Genomic DNA, 21,081 nt, shown 5'->3' on the forward strand with positions numbered 1-21,081 from the left:
AATGACAAAATGTAATACACACACACACACACACACACACACACACACACACACACACACACACACACACACACACACACTAAGCGAATATTACTGCTGCCTTGAGGGTATAAAGGCAATAGACAAATGACATTACATACAGAGTTACCAAAAAAAAACACAATATATACATGCATTACATAGGGAATGGCTTAAGAGCTGGCATGCTGAAAGAACCACAATCACAGATATGAGTCAGAGCAAGGTATGCAAACAGAAGGGATTGAAGAGGTTAAGTTATATGAGAGAGAGAAAGCAGTTGCATTTTCCTAGTGTTCTGAAATATGCTTTTATTTGTGACTGGAAATGGGGTAAGAGGAATGACCTATAAAAAAAGAAGAGAGAGATTCCTATAATTTGGGACCAATGAAAGCATGGTCTGCGCAGTTAAGCCTAGTTTGGGGGTTGGATGAGAGGACACAAGTAATTAAGATATCTAAGGTTGTATGTTGGTGCATCTCTGAATAGTCTGGTAGCTACCGATGGGAAATTTTAATTCCTGAGAAGTTTAAATAGATAAGAGATGAGCAGAAAGTTAGCTTGTTGTTTTGCATGTAGCCAGTTAGCTTTTTCAATGGTTTTCCAGTGGTGTTCATTTCATGGGGAAAGAGTGATAACTCTGCAAATTGCACTTGAAATGGACTGAATAGTGGATACATTTCTTTTAGAAGCTGCAATAAAAAAGCGGGAGACACTTTTCTAGATGATTCACTAAAATTTCTTTACATATGGAATTTCTATATAGTCTGAATAGAAATGTGAGATCTTATTACCCCATAACAGGGAAGAGTTGCTTTTTTTGAGTGTGTAGTCCTGGTGGAGTTGGAAATTTAGGAAGGGGTCTAACCAAACCCCTAGGTATTTGCATGAAGTGACATTTTCAATACTGTTATTAAGATGAACATGGATTTTTATAGGCCTGGAGAAAGAAGTTGGCTTTTGCCTAGTGCCAAAAAGGATTGTTTGTGTTTTAGAGGAGTTGAGCAGTAATTATTTATCACTGACCCACTGAATAAAGGCATGAAAATCAGTCTGAAAATGGAGTTCAAGAGAAGAGATGGAATGGTTGGAATTGAATAGGACTGTGTCATCAGCATAAAGCAGGAGAGGAAAATTGGGTAAGTTAAAAGGAAGTTTGTTATTGTAGATAAAAAAAGACAAGCAGTGCCAGAATAGGTCCTTGATGGACACCTTTCTGAAGGGGGATTGACGTAGAGGTGGATGAACTGAAATTTACTGAGAAGTGACAGAGAGGTAGTTTATGAACCAGGGCAGTGTGTCATCACAAATGCCTATTTCAGTGAGATGGCCTAGGACAACCGTGCATTTGACAAGATCAAAGGCTCGGATGAGTTCAATAAAAAATTGCTCCAGTAATCAGGCCTTTGTCCATTCCAAGAGGACTACTGGAATTAAACTCATTAAACTGTATCACCGAAGCAGAATTCTACTAGTTAGCACACCTAGTACCCTTACAGCAAGATGCTAAGTTTGACTAATTTTACACATTTATCTGGCTCTTGCTGGAACTGCAAGAGCCATTTACTAATGCAAAAGATACTACTGGCTGCTGGACAGTGAATGCACTGGCAGTAAGGGGATATATATGCCACATTAGAATAATGCCAAAAAATGCTTTGTGTCTTAACTTTTGCTACAGATCTACCAAAACCTACAAAGCACTACTAGGGTTACAACCACAGTGTCTGTAAAAAAAAACAGCACTTACATACACACTTGTATTTCAACATTCTGCTCACATACATACATACATTTAAAAAAATGTTTTTATTTTCAAACAGGGTTCTATTTGCAAAGAAAATAAGAACTTAGTAAAAAACTACATGCAACTTATAATCCCTATGAGCAAAAGTGACACGTAAACTTGTCCTGTATTACTCACGCTGATCAACAGATGGAAAGAAAAGTGATTTGCTTTTCTGAGCACACTTGTCTATTTCAGAACTACTGCTACTGCTCCAGCTACCCCAGCTGCCACGACTTGCTCGCACACTGCCCGAAGAACTGCCACAATCAGAGCAGGAATCTGAGGAACACCATTCTAGAGGGCTCTTCTTCTTGTGCAAATAAAAAGAACCTAAATAGGATTGAAAAAATGTGACCTTAATTACGGCTTCTGAAATTTCTAATTTTCTAAATAATTTCAATGTTAATGGTTCTTTTTTTTTATTTAAACTGACTCACTCACCAGCATGTTTACTGACAACCACTTAATCCTTAAAGAATCAGACAAAGTATGTAAGGTGTAGTTACACAATGACACTAGAGGCTAAACTCTCGCATAGAAGTCCACATCAGATTGTTGAAACCACATACACAACACCAGCTTCACATATTACACAACACAAGCAACACATTATGCCAAGGCACTTAAAATCAATTTTCCTAAACAACAAAGATCACTTAGACTACCCACTGTGAAAGCTATGCCTCAGCAAGCCCAAAGTTACTCAGAAAAAACACCACCTAACACCACACATACTGTCACTCAAAGGCAAACACACTTCCCAGCACTCTCAAAGGGGACTCCATTGCAAGACACACTCCATCCAGCCACAACCCCTTTTTCCCATTTTTGCACATGGGATTGGGGTGTCACTTCAGCCGTGACAATCATCTAGAGCCAAGATATACTGATGCCCCTCTAACCAGGCTGAACATGGAGAAAATAATTGTTAGTTGCTTATCTGGAGCCATGATCTTCCAAATTATGCATGCACTCAAGTCATTATGCTACAGATACCAGTACGATTCCCTCACAGTCCATGTAGGTGTAAATGACCCAAGATCAACCTGCTTGGACTATATGAAGAGAGACATTACAGAGCTTTCAGACTATATGCCTCAGGCTGGTATGAGCCTAGCACTGATTAGAATATTACCATCACCGAAGATGTTACCACAATATAAGCAAAAAATTATCAGTTTCAACAACTGGCTGTCTTTCTGGTGTCATTCTAAGGGGATACAATATTTGTCAGCTTGGGAGGATATGGTCAACAGACCACATTGCTTTTCCAAGGATAGTCTGCACCTTTCCACTCTAGGCTTTTGAATACTGGCTAAGGCTTTGTCTGCCTGCATAGTGCCTTTTTATGCAATGGCAAACTGACAAATGTACCAACATAGCAAATTCAACTCAGTGCAACCTCAAAATGTTAACTGCTCAATGCTAGAAGCCTAAATTTAAAAAATACACTCCCTCCATGCCCCCCCTCAATAAATAGATATCTGTGCAGTTACTGAGACCTGGTTTAAAGTGGCAGAAAGTACCCCTGACAGTGCAAGGTTTTAGTGCCTTCCACATCTTTAGACCAGCAACTGCACACACAAGGACAGAAGGTGGAGGGGTCTCAATATACATCAATAACAAGCATACTTCTAGAGTGGTTCATAGGTAGGTACTAGGCTATCGGCCCAAGGACCTAAGTAAGCCTAGCCAACAAGGTTCCCTGGCTTATGCCACCCAAGAAAGTTCATTTCCTGTGCCCCTGTCGAGCAGAGCCACAGAAGTGATCCCCGGGCTGTATTTCCTATCCCCATCCACTCATCAAGATTTTTCTTGAAGAGTGCTAATGAGGAACTTTGCTTGACATAGATGGGTAGCTTGTTCCAGAGTATAGGAAGTCTCTGGGACATGAATTTATCCCTCCAGCATGTCCTGTTTATTGTGGTGACAAGGTTTAGGTCCCTAGAGCAAGTAGCTCAGTGGGATTGGGATTTCTTTAGGTGTAGCATGTCCAACAGCTGTGGGTTTAACATAGCTTTATATGTTAAGCACAGATCACCTCTGAGTAGGCGATATGCTAGAGAGTAAAGCTGGAGTTTTTTGAGATGGTCAGTGTAGGGCATCTGTTTGAGGCCAGTAATCCTCTTTGTGAGGTACTTCTGTGGTCTTTCCAGCTGCTGCAGATGTCTTGTGAGGCACATTCCAAAAGGGGCATTGTACTCTATAATGGGTCTAATGAGTGACAAGTAGAGGGGAATAATTACCTCTTTTTTCCTGGATGAGAACCCTTTTGTGATGAGGTGTGCCACATACAAGGATTTCCTGACTACTGTGGTGATGTGATTATCAAAGGAGAGACTACTGTCCACCTGGGTCCCAAGGTCTCTTAGCACACATTAAACGTTAGATAGAAATTCATACCTAGTTTAGTGAGTTTAGCTATAATTTCAGAATGGGGGGTGGTGTCAAAAGCCTTGGCGAGGTCTAGGTAGGCTGTGTGAACCACCTTATCCTTGTCTACGGCTTTGGTGACTGCCTCAAAGAAGTCGATCAGGTTCAGAAGGCATGATCTGCCTTTCACAAACCCGAACTAGGCGGGGTCCAGAGTTTGGAGGTTACCAATGTCTTTGTTTATGAGTTCCATGATGATACATTCCATAGCCTTGCAGACCAGGCTCGTCAGGCTAATAGGCCGATAGCTCCAAGGATCAGTGGTGGCTCCCCCCTTTGTGGAGTGGGATAACTGTTGCTGTGCGCCATTCAGTGGGCACAAAGCCTGACGTGAGATAATGATTGAACATGATGCTTAGGTAGGGAGCCAGTTCATTCTGAAGTTCGTGTAAAACACAGCCTGGAATGTTGTCTGGTCCCACGAAGGCTGTGTTTTTGGTTTTAGAGTGTGTAGCTTTTACCTGCATAGATGTGATTACAGGAATTCTGCATTCTTCATGTATAGATATGGGCCCTTTAAGGGGGTGAGAGGGGGGTAAAGTTAGCACTGAACCTTATTTGCCAGGCCGTTGGCAATATCAGTTGGTTCTGTAATTTTCGTGCCGTTGTGCTGTAACTCAGAGCAGACCTGGGTGTTGCCATTGAGATTCCTGACATAGCTATAGAATGCTTTGTGGTTGCCTTTAGAATCAGTGGCAATTTTGTTTTCATAGCTAGTTTTGGAGGATCATATAAGGGATCTCAGCTTCTTACTGAGGCTGACCAGGGAGCTCCTCCACTCATGGGATTTTACTCTTTTTTGCAACAGTTTCTTCCTTCTGTTGTAGAGCGTATTTATGGAAGGGGATCACCAGATTGGCTTCCTTTTTTTTGGAGGATAGCATCTTGGTTCTGTCTGGGATAGCACGATCCATGCACTCTTGTAAGTGCTTATAGAGTGCATTTGTGTAGGATTCAGCAGTCGTAACTGCACTGTCTATCTGCATGGGTGTCATGAAGTTCGCCACTTCTGTCTTAAGAAGCATGAAGTTGACTTTGGAGAAATTTTTTACCATGGTTTCCTTAATGGTGGGTGGGGACGGGATGCAGCTATCTAGGGTGATTAGCTTATGGTCGGATCTGACCAATGAGGCGTTCACTTCAGGTGTGGAACACCGGTCACTCATGCTGGTAATGACTAGGTCTAGGATATTGTTGCCACTGGTGGGGATGTGGATAAGTTGATCCAGGACATTGGAATTTATAAATTCCAGAAAGCACTGAGCGAAGGAGTTGGTACATGAGTAGTTTTCCAGTTAATGGTGGGGTAGTTGAAATCGCCCATCATTAGGGTGTTCGGATGAACCCTAATATTTTCCAGGATATCAAGAAAAGAGGAATGGGAATCCTGGGGCATGGTGGGGGATCTGCAGCAAACTACAATTTGGATTGCAGTTTTGCCCAGAGTTAGTTGCACTTGGATAATCTCGGATGCATTATGCTGTACAACTAGCCCGGAGGTGTGGATATCCTTAATGAAAATGAACACACCTCCGCCTTTGGTGTTCTGGTCCAGGTTAGATGGCCTAAAAGTGTGATATGAGTTATAGCCTGGTAATGCAGGGGTGCTCTCTAGAGCCTTGAACCAGGTCTCAGTCACTGCACAGATATCAATGTTCTCCATTTTAAGGAGTGCCTCGAGTGAGTGCATTTTGAGATTTAGACTTCTAGCACTGAGTAGCAATACCCTCAGTTTTTGCTTGCCTGCTCCTGTTACCCTGGTGAATTTGTCATTTGAACCTTGCCTAAAAAAGGCACTATAGGGGCAGCAACACCCTTAGCCAATATCTGGAATCCCAGGGGCGACAAGTGCAGGCCATATCTGGCAAAGCATCGTGGTCTGTCGACCATGTCATCCCAGGCAGACAGATACTGGATCCCCTTGGAATGACACCAGAAGCTTAGTCAATTGTTGAAGTCAATCATTTTGTCCTTGTACTGTGGTATCATTCTGGGAGATGGCAGGATGCTACTCAGGGCTAGGGTCATATCTGCCTGGGCTACAAGATCGAAGAGCTCTTTCATGTCTCTTTTCATGTAGTCCAGGGAGGTACGTCTCAGGTCGTTCACACCAACATGGACAATGACACAGTCATATTTGCACTTGTTGTGGAGTGACAGAAGTGTGTGGGTTATGTGGCGGATCCTGGCACCCGACAGGCAGCTGACAGTAACCTTCTCCTTGTTTAGCCTGGTGAGTAGGACATCAGTGTACCTGACTATAGAGTCATCTATGACTAGTGTGTTGGGTATGTTGTTTTGCCTGATGGGCTGTGGTTTACTGGCACACTAAGTCTGTGGGCTATGTGTCATTTGGGTTGTTTTGGGGGGTGGAGGTTATTTGCGTTTCTGCTTTGGAGGTCTTTGTTGCTTGAGCAGATTATTATTGAGAGCCTCTGTGAATGTTTTTGTGTTTCTATGTATGGATTTTGGTGGTGTAGGTTTATTGGGACTATGTGATGAGTGCGGTGTGGTGCAAGTGTTTACCTTCTCCTCTTGACTGTCAAGTTCAGTCTTGGTTGGAGACATGCTGAAATTCCTCCATGTGCAGATCACCATAGACAAAATCCTGTACCATTTCCTAGCTAGCTACAGGTCACTCACCATGTCCCAAAAAGCTCATAATGCATACTTGTACCGACTGCAGACCCTTACCATCCAACCTATCACCCTACTTATGGGAGACTTTAATCACCCCTCTAATAGAGTGAGAATCTTACACAGCCTCAAATCTAAAGGCACAGAGATTCCAGGACTTCATAAATACAAACAACCTTGACCAAGCAGTGAATATGCCCACTAGAGGCTCCAACATTCTGGACCTCATAATCACAAATATGGAAGAATGCTGTGCTCCCAAAAGTACTGTCCTTTTCTGGTAAGGTCCGACTTTAAAGCTATCTCCTTCTAAATCAAAATCAACTCCTCAATCTCATTAACACCTGTAACACTTAGGATCTATTCCAAGGCAAATTACCTGTTATTAAGTGACAGTTTGTCAAGAATCAATGCCCCTCCAAACCCCAAAACGGAATGCCCCCCCCCCCCAAACTCCAAGAACACACCAGCCTATGATGAATTGCTCTCAGAAACTCTGTACAACCATGTCAATGGCTGCATGGAGGTTGCTGTACCTACCAGAAGTAAGCACAGAACTAACCCCAGAAACAATCCACCCTGGTGGCATCCCAAATTAAACTGGATATACAACAAAAGGAAAATATTATGGCAAAAATCAGGTAGGGTAATTTCCATAAAGATAAAAACTCTCTCATCAAAGTAAAAAGGTAACTAGGAGGGCTAATTAGGTCAAGTAAAGCAAATGTTTAGGTTATGATATCCTCCCAAGTGAAAGATAATCCGAAGGCCTTCTACAGCTATGTCAAAAACCTCAAGGGCAGAATACAACAATGAGCTGAACTGGTAGTTAATGAAGCCACATTCACTACACCTAGTGACATAGCAAACCTATTAGCGGAGAAATTCAGTTCCAACTTTACCCCCCCCCACCCCCAACCATCCCCCCAATTATACCCTCAAACATAAACCCTCCAACTATAACTAGGAAGTACGTACTGGCTGCATTCACTACAGCCAGGAACATGGCCTCAGTGGTCCCAATAACATCCCAGGATGCCTCCTAAATAGTCTAAAATATGACTTAGCAGGACCCTTGGAGTCTTTACTTAACTATAGTTTTAAAACAGGCTTTGTGCCATGTGAATGAAGGGCTGCAAAGGTCACCCCCCGCCCCTTCATAAGAAAGGACCTTCAACACATCCTGGAAACTACAGATCCATTAGCACTACTAGTCTTACTTGCAAAGACATGGTTATAATGGAAATTATCAACAAAAACATAGGAGACCTCCAGACATTGGATCTATTTGGCTTTGGCAGAGGAAGGTCATGCCTACTGTATCTGGTGAACTTCTTTGAAAAGGTTACTAAGGCAATGGATGAGGGGGAAACTGTACATACTGCCTAGCTAGATCTGGCTAAGGTATTTGATACAATATCCCACTCTGGCATTGTCAACAAATTTACAGAACTAGGTATAAACCCAACAAGCTGGATAGCTAGCTGGCTTATTGATAAGACCCAGGAGGTTAGAATCGGTGAGGCCACCTCCACAAAGAGGCCGGTCACCAGTGGAGTCCTCCGGGGTTTTGTGCTAGGCCCACTCCTCTTTGGCATCTACTTTTCAGATGTCAAAGCCAATGTCAAAGGCCTCTAGCTAACCAAGTTTGCAAATGATTGCAAAGAGGAAGCAGTCACTGAATCCCCCCCAAAAAAGCCCTTCACAAAGTTCTAATATAGACTAATGCCCGGTGCCAAAGCCATGGCTTAAAACTCAATACCTAAAAATACATTATAGTATCTTTTGGGAAGACTTCCACCCTGGGTAATGACATCATCAATAAAACATCCTTAATAGTTGATTCACTAGTCAGGGATTTGGGAACTCATGTGATAATAACCCAGCCTTCGACCAACACGTGTCCAAGGAGGTAAGAAAATCCTATGTCACTCAACTTATAAGCAAGGGCACTGTATCTAGGTCCAAAGAGGTAATCATACCTCTGTACTTCGACCCTCATCAGGCCCATCATAGAGTATAATGCCCCTTGTACCTTGTAATGTACCTGATCAGACACATGCAATAACTGGAATGTCCACAAAGGTTCCTTACAAAAAGAATGCAGGGAGTAAACACAATGTCCTATGCTGATCGCCTCAAAGCCATGTCTCTCTACTTGGTATCATACAGACATCTAATAGGTAATTTTTGCTTGGGATACAAAGCATCCCTGGGCCCTGTTTTGATGAATCTTTTGAATATCTGTAAAATAAACAGCATCAAAATTACTAGGTTAAAGACCTAAAATTTTGCTTGCAGCATAAATAAGGCAAGTTGGAGAGAGATGTTTCTCAGAGAATTACAATTCTCTGTAACAGGTTCCCCATCCTTGTGAAGCAGAGTTTCTCTCTATCCCTATTTAAGTGCAACTTGGACCTACTGATGGGTAATCGGAAATTCACCCCTGGTCTGGCTCCTATTTCTCTGATGGACAGAGACAATCAGTAAATAACCCCCTAAAATCAAATATAAATCAAATTTGTGGGTCACATTTGGGTTGCAAGGCTAGGCTTGTAAGGGTTTAGTGGTTGTTACCTTAGTACACACCTATGAACCCTAATGTTTTCTACCATACCTCTCAAATTATTTTAACATTAAGGGGCATTCTTATTTCTGCCTCAGAACTCCAACAGCCTCTCATAACTCTGTGAAGCTGTCACAAAACATTTTGTTGGAGAGGTACCTATTGTGAAGCAAGACCCTCGTGAACTAAATTGGAAGGGTCTTAACTTCCACATCCATTCCAACCTGACAGAGCACTCAATTTCTAAACTTTTTCCTCAGTGAGTCTACCCCAGATCTCCTGTCAGCACTGCTCTTGTCAATGTCATCAGAAGAACGTGAACAAGAAGAGAAGTGAACCCATCCCCTCAGTCTGTCTACTCCTCACCATTCCCAGCTGCCAATCAGCTCCACTCTTATGAGTCTTAAGCCCACTAAGTTCTCTGCCACTGGGGAGTCTTCAGACTGTGAGTACAGTCAAACAAAGGGACTGTTTTCCCAGCAGCCATGGATATGGTACACAAACTCACTGGAATCTGCCAGTTACCATTTTTTTTTATTAGATCCCAATTCTACATTAACTGCTAATACATGTAGATATGCCATAGCATGGGGCTTTTAATGCCTTACCAATATGTGTGTGTGTGAATGATTCCACTCACACAAAAACGTGGGTTACCATCACCAGTTTGGTATCTATAAACCCACATCCCTGGTCCTGACTATTTCCGTGCTCTTAAGCTTCCATTTGTTTGGTGGCAATTAACTGACTGGAACTTCACCCTCCCTCCCCCCAAAATATGGTGGAAATGACATCAGACACTCATCTCTCAAGCTAAACTTTGTGGACTTTGTTGCATACCTGGGATCCATTCAGATGTGTTCCCATTCTTCCTACATAAACTACCTTCCCCAGTCTCTCTTACCAAACTTTTCTAACCTCCTCTGATTGATTCTTATAATTACCATGTAATTATTTTATACTTGTTACTAATTATCCCTTTTAACAGCAGCAGTTTCTGTTTTAGACTTAACTAAAAACTCAACCACTGCTGGTCCCCTATCCCTTTCTCTTTGATTATAGGGATATGGAAGGCAGTCCTTATAACCTGTAATCCAAACTTCTGCTTGGCTTCGTCCCACTTGGCTACCTTTCCCCTCCCTAGTCATTTGCTCCCAAATACTTTGGGTCCTTTTCCAATTTTTGTCAGTAAATTTCAACCCTCTCATCTGCTTTCTACATCACTACTTCCAGTAATCCCTATTAGCAAAATCTCCTTTCTCCATTCCTGCTTTCCCTTAGTTATTAGAATATTTTATGCAACTTTATGAATACAACTCTCTACGGTTGTTGATATTTTTCTTAAGGATCTGTATCGAAAATACTACTCTCCCTTATTTCTTGAACTTCTCCCCTGCTTCATCATCATATTCCTTTCCACACAGATCTATTATATTCTGCTTGTGTTTTACATATCAGCCTTAACTGCAAAGCTCTAAAGCATCCATTCAGATTATGTAATCCTATACCTCCTTGCTCTATAGGGAGGGTCAACGCATACTAAATAATTCTTGCCCTCTTCCCCTTACATTTGGTACTGAGCTATCTGCCCGAAGGCATATATTAGCCCAGCCGCATTGTGCGATATTCACCGCCCCTTTAGTAGTTCCCTAGACCCTTGTACTAGCAGCTAGTACCTTTGGCCCCTATCTAGTAGTGCTGTTGGTGTGATCCCCGGTGTGAACTTTCTGTTACCCATCCACTCATCAAGGTTCCTCTTGAAGAATGATAGTGAGGGGCTCTGTCTTATGTAGATTGGGCCCTGCTCCATAGTAAGGGAAGTCTCTGTGAAGGGAATCTATCCCTCCAGCATGTTCTATTCATTGTTGTGTTGAGGTTTATATCCCTAGAGCGTGTAGCTCGAGTAGAATTGGTTTTGCTAACATGGAGCATGTTCAACAATTCTGGGTTGGACATGGCTCTGTACGTTAGACAGAGATCACCTCTGAGAAAGTGGTATGCAACAGAGTACAGTCTTAGCTTTTTCAATTGTGCTGCATAGGGCAACTGTTTGAGGCCAGTAATTCTCTGGGTTAGGTACCTCTGTGGTCTCTCCAGCTGCTGGAGATATCTAGCCAGGTACATTCCAATTGGTGCATTGTACTCAATAATGGGTCTAATGAGGGAAGAGTAGAGGGGCACCATTACATCCTTAGATCTTGATGCGAACCATTTCATGATCAGATGGGTCACACAAAAGGATTTTCTAACCACTTTGGCAACATGGTTATCAAAGGAAAGCTGGCTATCTACTTGGGTCCCTAGATCCTTTACTTCTTCTTCAGATTTCAGGGGATTACCTCCTATGTTGTAGTTTGCGGGTACTCTGTTTTTTCCAAAGGGGATTACTACGCATTTTTTTTGCATTTAGCTTGAGACCATGGCTTTGACACCATACATCAGTCTCATTTAGGCCCTTTTGGAGGATCTCCATGTCGGCCAGAGACTCTATTATAGCACCCAGTTTGCAGTTGTCCATAAACTTAGTCAACCACAGCCCTTCTGTGCTTGTCATTATCATCCACAACTTCTCTTCTAGTTGATAAAAATAAGCCTGACCTGTATATAAATTAAAGGGACTAAATCATTTTCATTGCTTGCATCTTAATATCCATATCCATAATCATGTTTTTGTAATATATTTTGTTTAGTTTCTTCACATATCTTTAGCTGCTGTAACAAAATCCTTTTTAATCTGGTACATACACCTAAATACTTCATCTTATGTCCCCATAAATATGAGTACTATTGAACCGATGTATGGGTAACACAGTTTACTGCTATAGCCTTTGTTTTATCTTTATTAACTGACTATTCCCAAAAGACTTGAAACCATATCAAAATGTTCCAAAACACCAAAATGCCATTTTCTTGATTTATCAAGTACAAAATATCATCTGAAAATAAAGCTACCTTTTCTTGATTACCATATTACTTATATCCTTGAATTTGAGTCCTTTATTTGTTTTTTGCTGGCACCTCTGCCTGATTCCACTGTTTAAACACAGCTTGTCAAAAATGAACTCTCCCCACTTAAATTCTTGTCTCTGACCCCTCATATAATCTAATTAATCCTATTAGTCTATCACAGAATGCAAATGCTTCCACTGACCTACTCATAAAATCCTAGCAGACTATAATGAATCCTTTATGTGTACTAAGGCCCACAAACGATAGCAACATTTTCCTTCATTCTGCATCCCTCTGTATCATCATTTTTCTACTAATGTGAAATGTTTGCTTCCCCACTGCAAAACCCCACTGATCCATATCTATCAATTTTGGCAACACCTTTGCCATTCCCTTTGCTTGGATAAACATGAACACTTTATAATTGTGGTTTAAAATGAAAATGGGTTTATATGATGCTGGGTCTGAAGGGTCTTTACCTTTATGGACAATACAGCCACACAACTTTCTTCCAAGATGCTGGTGTTTCCCCACCTTTTAAAATACTGTTAAACATAACCTTCTGGGTCTTCATTTTCTTTCTTCCTAACTTCCAATCTTCCAAAGGAAAGCCCACTGTTTCTGCAGACTTCCCTGCTGATTGCTTATGCATCACCATTTTTATCTCATCATAATTAACTTTTCCATACATATTTCCATTTCTGCCTTTTCTTGGTTTCTACATTTCTCTGCTTTATACAAATTTTAATAACATTTCTGAAATATCTGTAATACCTCTATAGAATATATGGTTATTTTTATTGTCATATACTTCCTAAGTTTGGTGACAACCCTTTCTACTTTATGCTGCTTAGGTCATTGTGTAAAAAGGTTTTATCAAAAAACAATTAACAGCAACCATTAGTACTCTGCAGTTGCTCCTTTTCTTGTTTTGTGAGATTCCAGTAGTACCACAAATTGTCAAGCCACAATGCTTATGCTAGCTCAAGCCAGCTATGTAAATACCTTTTTCCATCTGTGTATTTCCCACTTCGATGTTGCTGATTTCCCAGTTACCATTTGGACACCTGTGTCTTCTGTTATGAGCTTTTGTTTCCTGTCTTCCAGCATCCACATTGGTTTGCTTCAAGCTGTTCTGTTCAGAAACTCTAAATATCAAATTGACATAATTATTAATGCTGATTTACTAAACATAATCAAGCAATCACAGGTTAAAATGTAATACATTAAAACATTTACAAATAAAGTTCTGGATCATCTGACAATAGAAAATGTACAAAAGCAAAGTGAATGAAAAAAATGACCCACTAATCTTGCCTGAGTGTTGCAGTTAATATCGCAAGCTTTCAAATACCTGTGTCAATACAGAGAACACATTTTTGTTCTAGTAAATCAGTCCAAGATCCCATGACCCTACACAAAAATGTATAAATTCTTACAGTGGATTTTAATCTTCCATCTTACAGATACAACTACTGTTGTCACCTTTCCTGTCCGTCCTTCCAGCTCATTTCCATCCTACATTTGTTTACCGGGATAGTCCGACTGGATACATGTCCATTTTCAGCGGAGGCCAGGGGAGAAAAGCTCCACAAAGGCAAACTTACATAGATTACACAGAAGTTAGTAAACAATTATAAAAACAAAGTGATTATATACAATGGGTTAGTAATGATTCCCTAGTAGGGACTCACAATCGTCATGGACAGAGAATTAAAAGTAAGAGACATCAGATTGGAAGCACAGCTTGGTGATGCAGTTACAAGTTATGATAATTGCAGAATATGCTTTTAGTTTATAACTTAATCAGGGTTGGTACATGGGCATAGCCAATTCACTTTGAGATACTGTTTGAGGTTTTTTTTGGAGAGACTTTTGGAGGATTGTAGGGTTATATAGTTTGGCAACAAATTCCAGGTTTTGCCAATGAAGTTGGCAAACAGGGATTCACTAGCAGAGTTATTAGCTTTGTGGGTTTGGACCAGTAATTTATCGGCTGACCGTAGGGATCATAGATTTCTATATGGCTTAATAATATTTTTAAGTAAGGGGGTATCCTCAGGGTGGTACAAAATTTTGTGTGCTATTAAGAGTTGATTGAACTGAATTAAGCTGGGCAGTTCTAGCCACTCTAGTTGTTTAAGGTTCTGGCAGTGGTGGGTTCTATAGTTGGAGCCAGTGGTGAATCCGGCAATATGATTGTAGCTATGGGACAGCTTACCTAGTTCGGATTTGTTGAGGTTTGAGAGTACAGGCGAGGCATATAAGAGAGTAGAGAGTAGGTGTGATCAGGCGATTGCAGTCCTAGCCAGTGGGGTTAAACATGTCTTGTTTCTATACAGTGATCCAAGCTTCTTATTGATGGTCTGTATGGTTTTGTTGACCTGTAGGTCAAATTTGAGATTATTGTCTATGATAACCCCTAGCAGTTTGGTGCAATTATCTGAGGAAATAGTGGTACCATTGTTAGATGTGACAGAGAATGAAAGTGTGGTGGATCTACTAGTGGGAGAGAAGAGTAGAAGTTTAGTTTTATTGGGGTTTAGAAGCAGGCATTGATTGGTGAGCCAGTTCTCGATAGTGTTAAATGTATTTTGGATTAAGATTTGCAAGTCGTATGGGGAGGTGGCTGAGCAGATGAGAGTGGAATCATCTGCATATTGGATGCAGGTGGCTTTAGGGATAGCAGTGTGGAGGTTGTTGATAAAAATAGAGAAGAGTAGTGGACCTAGTATGGACGCTTGAGGGACACCAAGTGTGAGAGGTAACTGGCTGGAGAGAGTTTGCCCTGCCATAGTACTGCCTGCTGTCTATCAGTCAGGTAAGACTGGAACCAATGGATAGCAGGCTTGTTGAGGGAAATAGATTTTAGTGAAAGAATGAGAAGTTCATGGTTGACCATGTCAAAGGCTTTTGATAGGTCAAGAAAAAGGGCAGAGGTTAGACTGTTGTCATTCCTGTTTTGGTTTATGGCAGTAGTAAAGGAAAGGAGGGCTGAGGTGGTGCTGTGGTATGGCCTGAAACCATGCTGGGAGTTGGACAGTAAGTTATTCTGTGAAAGGTATTGCATTAGTTGCTTGCGTACACATTTCTCCATTATTCTGACTAGACGGGAAAGAATGGCAATGGGTCTATAGTTGGATATGTCTGAGGAGCTACCACCTTTATGGAGTGGGATGACGTGAGATATTTTCCAGAGGGAGGGGATAGCATTTTCGGATAAGGTTCTGTTGATGAGGATAGATATGGGATATGCACTGTCATCTGCAGCTATTTGCAGGTACTCTGCAGGGAGGAGGTCAGCAGCAAGGGTGGTAGGTTTTAGATTTTTTAGAAGTGTTTTGATAAAACTAGTAGATATTGGTTGGAAGCCAAATTTCGGGTGATTATTAGGTAGATTAGGCATGTGGTTTAAGTTAGAGTTGATTTGCTAGGGATTGGATTGTTTCAGTGAAAAAGTTATTAAAGGCGCTAGCTATTGTCTTTGGGGAATTATGGGTGTAGTTAGCCGGGGTTGGGGTGGTGGAGTGACCTGGACAAAGTAGTTGATTTAAGCCTGCCCAGAACTTTTGAGGGTTGTTGTGGTGTTTTTGTAGGAGATTTTGGTGGAAGCTTTTTTTATCCAGTAAAATAGATTTTTTGTATCATTCCTGAGTTGACGATATTTTAGATGGTCAAGTGGGGCTTTGGTTGTTCTCCAGCTGGCCCAGGCTCTGTTTCTAGTTTTGATTTTTGCTTTGGTATCTTTTGTGAGCCATGGTGCTGTATTTGATCAAGTTTTTATTGTACGTGCTGGAGCATGGGAATCAAGGATACTTAAGAATTTAGTGTTAAAGTGATCTATGGCCTCCTCCAATGTTAGATTTTTTAGTTTTGACCAGTCAACTGCTTTTAATTCATTTTGGAATATAGCAGCATCAAAGTTTTTCCTGTTTCTAAATATTTTATATTTGGGTGCCTTATGTTTTATGATATAGGTTAGACAATGGTCGCTGAGGTCATCAGGGAGAGTACCAGCTGTGTACATTTGGGGTTGGTTATTAACTAGGATCCAGTCTAGAATACTTTCCTTGTTGGTTGGTTTGTTTATCCTAGTTGGAGAGGTTATGGTCTGTTTAAACCCAGATAAGTTTATATGAGTGAGGGGGGGGGGGTCGGAGGAGCAGGGGTGCCAGCCGGTGTTAAAATCACCAAGAACTATGGATTCTTGGAGATAGGTAGTGGATAACTAGTAAAGGAGATCTTCTAGGGTATTTAGGTTGTTGCCTGGTGGAATGTATGCATAGACGATGTTCAAGTGTTTGTTTTGGATAAACTGTAGCTTGGTTATGAGGAGTTTCACGTTATTGAATTGGGGAGGTTGAATGGTATCTCTATTAACGGTTAGAGTATTTTTGTAAAGGACTGCTATCCCACCTCATTTCCTTGTAGCACGGTCTAACCGGTGAATATTGCATCCTGGAGGTAATATCTCATTGTCAGTAAGTACTGGGTTTTAGCCAGGTTTCCGTAAGACACAATGTCTGGGGAGTGGGTTGCTAGGAGGGCGTGTAGGTTGGGAATCTTATTGTTAAGACTTCTAATATTTAGGTGAAATGCTAGGAGGGAACTAGTGGGAGTATTCATGGGTAGGTTGACTGTGGGGGTTGTGGTAGGGGAGTGTAGGTTATTGGGTGTGGGTGGGCCAGGGTTGGGATGAATGTCTCCATGTGTTATAAGGTTATAGTGACAGGATATTCTTAGTTTTAGGAGTTTGTTTATAAGCTTTATATAGTCTTTGTCTTTAGGATTATGTTTTGTGGCTGTACAGGGGTGGTACTTTACAGAGGGTGGTATATTCGGTGTGCAGGGGAAGGTAAAGTGTTTGGTGTTATGTGTGAAGTCCATCAAGTATGTCAGCCTTAGCTCATACTTCAGCTACACTTTTATCCCTCTAACCACTAAAAATATCTTCCTGTATCTATTCTACATCAGACTGATATTCTACTTTTCCTTGTAAGATCTTCAAAACCATACACAGCATTGTATAAGTACAGTTACACTTTGCCACTTATCCCAAAAAACAAACATGCATGCACATACACACAATGTACTGTACATTTCATGTCAAGGGATGGATCACTCCCAGAACTTTTTTTTACTCTCCAGCCTTTCTCTGTACCCATTCCCATATGTTATTATTTTACTATTGGACCTTCCTCCACTAATATAAAACTGTATTTTTAATATTATTTATTTTATTTTACATTTGTTGACCGGAATTGTCTGGCTGAGCTGAAATAGCCTTTTTTCAGCAGAGGCCCAGTGACAAAAGCTCCACAACATTACAATAAAGGTTAAACATTAGCAACTGACATAAGAATTCAAAAATATTTACAGTACATGTAAATAAATATAGCACTATAACAATGTAGTACAATTCTGACAAGTGAAGCAGGAAGAAAGGAATAATAGTATCATTGCTGTTACTGTAAATTATGATTAAGGGAGAGAGATGAGAGATGTGTATTTTTAATAGTAGTATAAGGAGTTTTTTTTTTAATATGCAATCTAATTTGCTTTCTAGCTGCCTAAAAGGCAAGCCACACCAGTTCTGTTGCACCAGTGTTCATGTTGATTTACCAGCTATTTTCACTTTATAATCCCTTATCACCAGACTGAGGTTCTGTGTTTAAAGATACTTTAATAACCTCTGCCAACATGACGACTTGCCAGTATACTAGATACATGGTTAGACAACAAAAACTAAGATTTTACACTACAAGTGCTATAAAAAAACATCCTGCCTGTACATTCCCACACGCTTAACTTTCAAGATAAAAATTAGAAAAAACAATGAGTTAATGAGATTTTAAACAGTTCAGCAGGAATGAACTTCATTTCTTGTACATTAATGTGTAATGTTAATGTGTGTTCCATTGTGCCCCACTACCTGAGAAGCAAGACCATCTCAAATTTGTTTATTCCATTTAAAATAAAAGGTAGACAGAGATATTTATCTATTACAATTAAAAAAGGTAGGAAGAAAGAGGAATGTATCTACTACATGTAATAAAACAAAAGAAAGGTAAGTGCATGGTTACATTATCAGTCCTTAAACAAGTTTTTGTATGAGAAAATATTCCTACCATCTTGTGAGTGATAATTTCATGATAGTAAGTGCTGTTTAAGCTATTAACACCTCTGTGACTCAACAGCTGTAACAAAGTAGCCACCAACCAAAGCACCAACCCTAAGCCAAGAGTAACTACCTTTCAGTGCAGCTTGCATACACAATAAAACTAATTTTGTAGACAGCATGCTTTATGGCTCGACAAACTGGAAGACCAAGTTGCGTAATCCATTTAAAATGGAAGCTAATCACTTTCTGATTTTTCTGTTTTTTTCCTCTCTTTTTTTTCTAATTGCCAACAGTCCCTCCTGTATGGCTTTTCACAAACACAACACACAGTTCAAGTTCCAAATACAGATATTTTTTATAGCTTAGGAACCTGACCACCATACTAAAGAATGAGCACTAATACAAGCATTAAAACATATTGGCACAGCCTAACATCAATATTTTGATTTATATGTCTTTATTATCAGGCAGTGGTCAGGATCATGGATCTAATTGGCTCAGAGTTACAATAATAATAAGCTAATATTAGTGTAAGTTTCTACCTAAAGCAACTGCCCCAAAATTTCAAACAGGTAACAGTGACATGCTTGGCTTACACTACTGCCTCATGAACAGCAGTATGCCATTTAGTAATAGTGTACCTGCTAGCTATACTTTCAAAAACTGAGAGAGAATAAAACAGCTTTTAAAGCTATGAAAATATTTTTTTCTTTCACTGTTTGTTTTAGCTGTAGTCAAATGAAATGGCAACATTTGTATCATGTAATATAACCCAAAACAAGATAAATTTCAACATTATAGTACTCTACATGATTATCAGTAGTTCTACAACAAAAATGCACCATGAAGCTTAATCAGAAACTTCATGGAATATTTCTGCAACATCTAGCACAATGATTTGAAGATCAGCAAAACCTCTCCTTCATATAAATGTTAAATCATTCTCAATGCAATGACTAGTTTCTAAAATACAACAAGAGCTCACAGCACCATTAGGTACCCTATTCAATCAAAGCCTAAGCACCGGCTTCATCCCGGCCGAATGGAGGACAGCCACTGTCATTCCTCTACACAAAGGTGGGGCATCCACAGACCCAGGCAATTACAGGCTCATCAGCCTAAGTAGCCTGATCTGTGAGCCCATGGAACGCATTATCATGGAGCTTATAAACAAGGACATTGGCAACCTCCAAGCACTTGACCCCACACAGTTTGATTTTGTCAAAGGGAGATCATGCCTGTTAAACTTGGTTGATTTCTTTGAAACAGCCATCAAAGCCATGGACGAGGGGAAGATCGTGCACACCGCCTACCCTGACCTAGCCAAAGTCTTTGACACTATTTTCCACTTGGGCATAATAGATAAACTCTCCCAGCTAGGCATCAACCCATATGTTACCAGATGGATAGCTAAATGGCTGACTTATAGAAGCCACTCAATCAAAATAGGGGAAGCCAGCTTTAGTAGTAGACCCATATCAAGCGGCATACCTCAAGGATCGGTCTTGGGGCCTCTACTGTTTGATATACTTTTCTGAGGTGCAAGCCAAAACTAGTGGTCTGTGACTGACCAAGTTTGCAGATGACTGCAAGCTGGGTGCTGTCTTAAATTCCCCTAATGATGTGAACATCCTCCAAGAGGGCCTTACACAAACTAATGACTGGTGCCAGAATATGGTGTCAAACTGAATGTCAAAAAATGCATTTTTTTCCCCCTTGGGGAAAATGGAGTTCCCACTAATTTTCACATTAATAACAATGTACTAAGCATGTAATCAGTCATAAGGGACTTGGGCACCTAGGTGGATAGCAACCTGACTTTTGACCACCACATTGCGTCAATTATAAGGAAGGCTTTCTACATGGCCCACCTCATAAGTAAGGGTATTTCATCCAGGAACAAAGAGGTCATAACATCCTTGTACTCCTCCCTTATCAGACCCATTATTGAGTACAATAGCTCCTTCGGCATGTACCTTACCAAGCACATGCAGCAGCTGGAGAGACCACAGAGGTTCCTGACCAGGAAAATCCAAGGTTGCAAACACCTATCCTATACAGATAGGCTAAAAGCCCTGTCCCTCTACTCAGACTTGTACAGACTGCTCAGAGGTGACCTGTGTCTAGTATACAAGGCCATCTCAGACCCAGCCTTGATGGAGTTGCTGCATATCTGTAAGTCAAACTCTACTCATACAACCCGCACACAAGGCTTCAATCTGGTCTGTGACATTAACAGAGCTTGTTTGAGGGATAAATGTGTGTCCCAAAGTCTCCCCCCATCTGTGGAATAGACTTCCCCTCCATGTCAAGCAGTGTACTTCACTGTGCCTCTTTAAAAGGAACCTGGAAAACTGGATGGGAAACAGAAAATACACCCCTGTGATCCCACCTGTGTCCCTGCTGGACAGGAGAAAAGTACAGTTGTGTACACTTACCATAAATGTAGATGTTCGAGTGTATTCACTGTTGCAGTCATTACATTTGGGTAATCTGCTGGCAGGTTGCCCTCAGTCGGTCTGATTAACAAAGTCTTGGGTCCTGCATCAGTTGCTGTCCCTTCTTCCA

At 40.8% G+C, this 21,081-nt stretch overlaps 1 protein-coding gene across 1 annotated transcript in view; it reads right to left on the reverse strand.

Moving 5' to 3' along the window:
* TMEM131L (transmembrane 131 like) overlaps window positions 1-21,081 on the reverse strand; it is a gene marked incomplete in the record, with an annotated part of 1,995,267 nt that overhangs the window by 344,960 nt on the left and 1,629,226 nt on the right. Inside the window, 2 exon segments of the mRNA XM_044062407.1 lie at window positions 1,943-2,137; window positions 13,398-13,540. Of these exon segments, the coding sequence (XP_043918342.1) occupies window positions 1,943-2,137; window positions 13,398-13,540 (338 nt within the window).

Source organism: Protopterus annectens, chromosome 2.part1 (assembly GCF_019279795.1).
Source record: "Protopterus annectens isolate FY-2018-M chromosome 2.part1, PAN1.0, whole genome shotgun sequence".
Classification (NCBI taxonomy): domain Eukaryota; kingdom Metazoa; phylum Chordata; order Ceratodontiformes; family Protopteridae; genus Protopterus; species Protopterus annectens.